Source organism: Frankliniella occidentalis, unplaced genomic scaffold, assembly GCF_000697945.3.
Source record: "Frankliniella occidentalis isolate FOCC.00 unplaced genomic scaffold, Focc_3.1 Scaffold53, whole genome shotgun sequence".
Taxonomy (NCBI): domain Eukaryota; kingdom Metazoa; phylum Arthropoda; class Insecta; order Thysanoptera; family Thripidae; genus Frankliniella; species Frankliniella occidentalis.
Window position 1 is genome coordinate 1135837 of NW_026267183.1, and position 2257 is coordinate 1138093.

Genomic DNA, 2257 nt, shown 5'->3' on the forward strand with positions numbered 1-2257 from the left:
CCCCCGCCCCGGCGTTCAGTCCACCACTATGTGGTGTAGGGACCCTCCACGCCCCCGCCCCACACACGACCGCGTGTACATCGTAAGGGCCTTCTTGTGTGGGACGGCGGAGCCCAAACTCGCCTTTTGTCGATGACGACGAGGGTCACCACCACCACCACCACCACCCTGACCTGACATGTCCTCACTTCACCCCAAACATGCGTCATGCGCGGCCTCTCTCACTACATAAAGCGCGACACACTGCAAAGATGACAATGCCGCCATTCATATCATTCATGTAAATGTTTGCAAATCAACAATGTTTCGTGAAAAATAAAATGACGGTGGCGTGATTTTGAGTTTTTCACCACGTGGCGTAACATTTCGTCTCCTCACTCTTGATTTTTAATTCCCTCGCTGCTGTCGTCTTGTGTTTTGTACATGTGTTTTGACGGCTCCTCTCGCTGGTCCGGCACATGTGAGTGAGGGCCCCCGCGGCTGCGCGCTGCGCGTGCGGAGCGCCGCGGGGCTCATATCGAGCCGTGGGAATGGATGTGCGTTGGGGGCGACGTACAGCGATTGAGCGAATGGCTGGGTCAATGAATGAATGATTGAATGAATGGACGCGGTGTTTTGGTTTACACCGAACTGTGACCCCCCGTCCTCCGTCGAGAAACCCGAGTGTTGTTGTGCGCGCGCTTCCGCCCCGTAACCTTTACGTTTCTTTCGGTCTCGGCTCGAGCACGTGCGAGGCGCCGCCGCCGCCACGGCACCGTTATGCTTTACCCCTCCCCCCTCTCCCTCCCCCCTTTACCCCCACGGACTCCCTCTCCTAATACTCACTTTCACTAATCCCGAATAATAATATGCGTTTTTCTTCGTTTCCAGATGGGTGGGCGAGGATCACCCCGAACTCGAGTTCGCCCTCAAGAACAACATCCTGTCGGACTACGACACGCGCAGGTGAGTGTGTTTGTTGTGCCGACTTGTCGGCAGTGAAGTATACAGTACTAGATGAATCTTGCTTAAGACCCATCATCCGGTGGGTCGTATGGAATGCGCGCGCGTGCGTGTAGTTTGCGGATCGCTCTCTATAACCGGTTCCGCCTCCTCTGTTGCAGCTTCGAGAGCATGAAGGGGTTGTGCGACAAGTACAACCGCGCCATCGACAGCATCGTGCAACTGGTGAGTTTGGTGAGCGAGTGAGATGAGGTGAGGTGGGGCGCGCGGGGGACGGACGTCGAACTAGAATGAATAGTCAATGCTCGCGGATCGACAGCTCAGCCATCGCGACTTTCTTTCCTACTGGGTCGCCCATCTTTTTGTCCTCTCTGCCCCGCGGGCCGCGAGGCGCACGTGTCCGTCAGGCATCACAGGCCAGGCGCGCAACGCACTGTACTGACGGAGTCATACTCGCGGGCCCGGGCGACAAAGCGCGCGGCGCGGAGCCTTCCCGTCCTATTATTTTTAGTGCTGCAAAAGTGGCGCGCCGTCTATGGCGGCGGGGGCCGTACTGTATAGAGCAGCAAGAGAGAGAGAGAGGGGGGGGGGGGGGATACGCGCGCGGGGGGCCGGCGTCGCCGTTCTCGCAGCGGTGATTGTCGCTGCCAAGGTCGTCGCCGACGTCGCGGTGCAACTCTGCGCCGCCGCCGCCGCTGCACTTTACCATATTGTGCGCGTGCTGCGCTGCGCCGCCGTGCTCGGGCCGGGCCGCAGCAGGCCCTCCCGGAGCTCGCACGGGGTCGGCGCGCTCGCCCACCCACGCTGGCGACTTGTTCGTGTACATCGTGTGTGTCGCGGCGCTGCCCCCGCACCTTTATGAATGGGTTCGTCGCCTCTGGTGGTGGTGGCAACCTTGGGAGGGGCGCTGTGTATACGATATACGACCCGGCTGGTCCGTGTGAGCTGGTGGTGCGCGACCTTGCGTCCTGCGCCGCGGGCCCAGCAGCCCTAGCAGGCCCTCCTCTCCTAGCCCGACAACCGGCGGAGCCCATCCGGCCCGGCCGACAGGACTCCGCCAGGTGATCCAGGTATAAATACACTGCTGCTCAAAATTAGCGGCGCACTTTTTTGAGCCGGCGTATTTTTTAAGTGTTTTGAGCTAGAATGTCGAGATTTGGCCTGTAGACGTCTCATTGGTTCGTCTTGGACCCCACGAAGTGCGCATCCCTTGCGCCACTCCATACGGCCTGTGCAGCCCCTAGAGTGAAGAGGGGTAGAAAATTCGACCTAAAAGGTTCCGAATTTGTCACTTTAAATGATCGGAAAGTCGAAA

The 2257-nt window shown here is 59.1% G+C and overlaps 1 protein-coding gene across 1 annotated transcript in view; it reads left to right on the top strand.

The window, feature by feature from the left end:
• The window catches only part of LOC127749432 (histone-lysine N-methyltransferase, H3 lysine-79 specific-like), a gene marked incomplete at its 3' end in the record, with an annotated part of 8121 nt that extends 6954 nt beyond the window's left edge, over positions 1 to 1167 (top strand). Inside the window, 2 exon segments of the mRNA XM_052267514.1 lie at positions 871 to 945; positions 1104 to 1167. Coding sequence (XP_052123474.1) covers positions 871 to 945; positions 1104 to 1167 — 139 coding nt within the window.
• Between the last annotated feature and the right edge of the window lie 1090 nt (positions 1168 to 2257).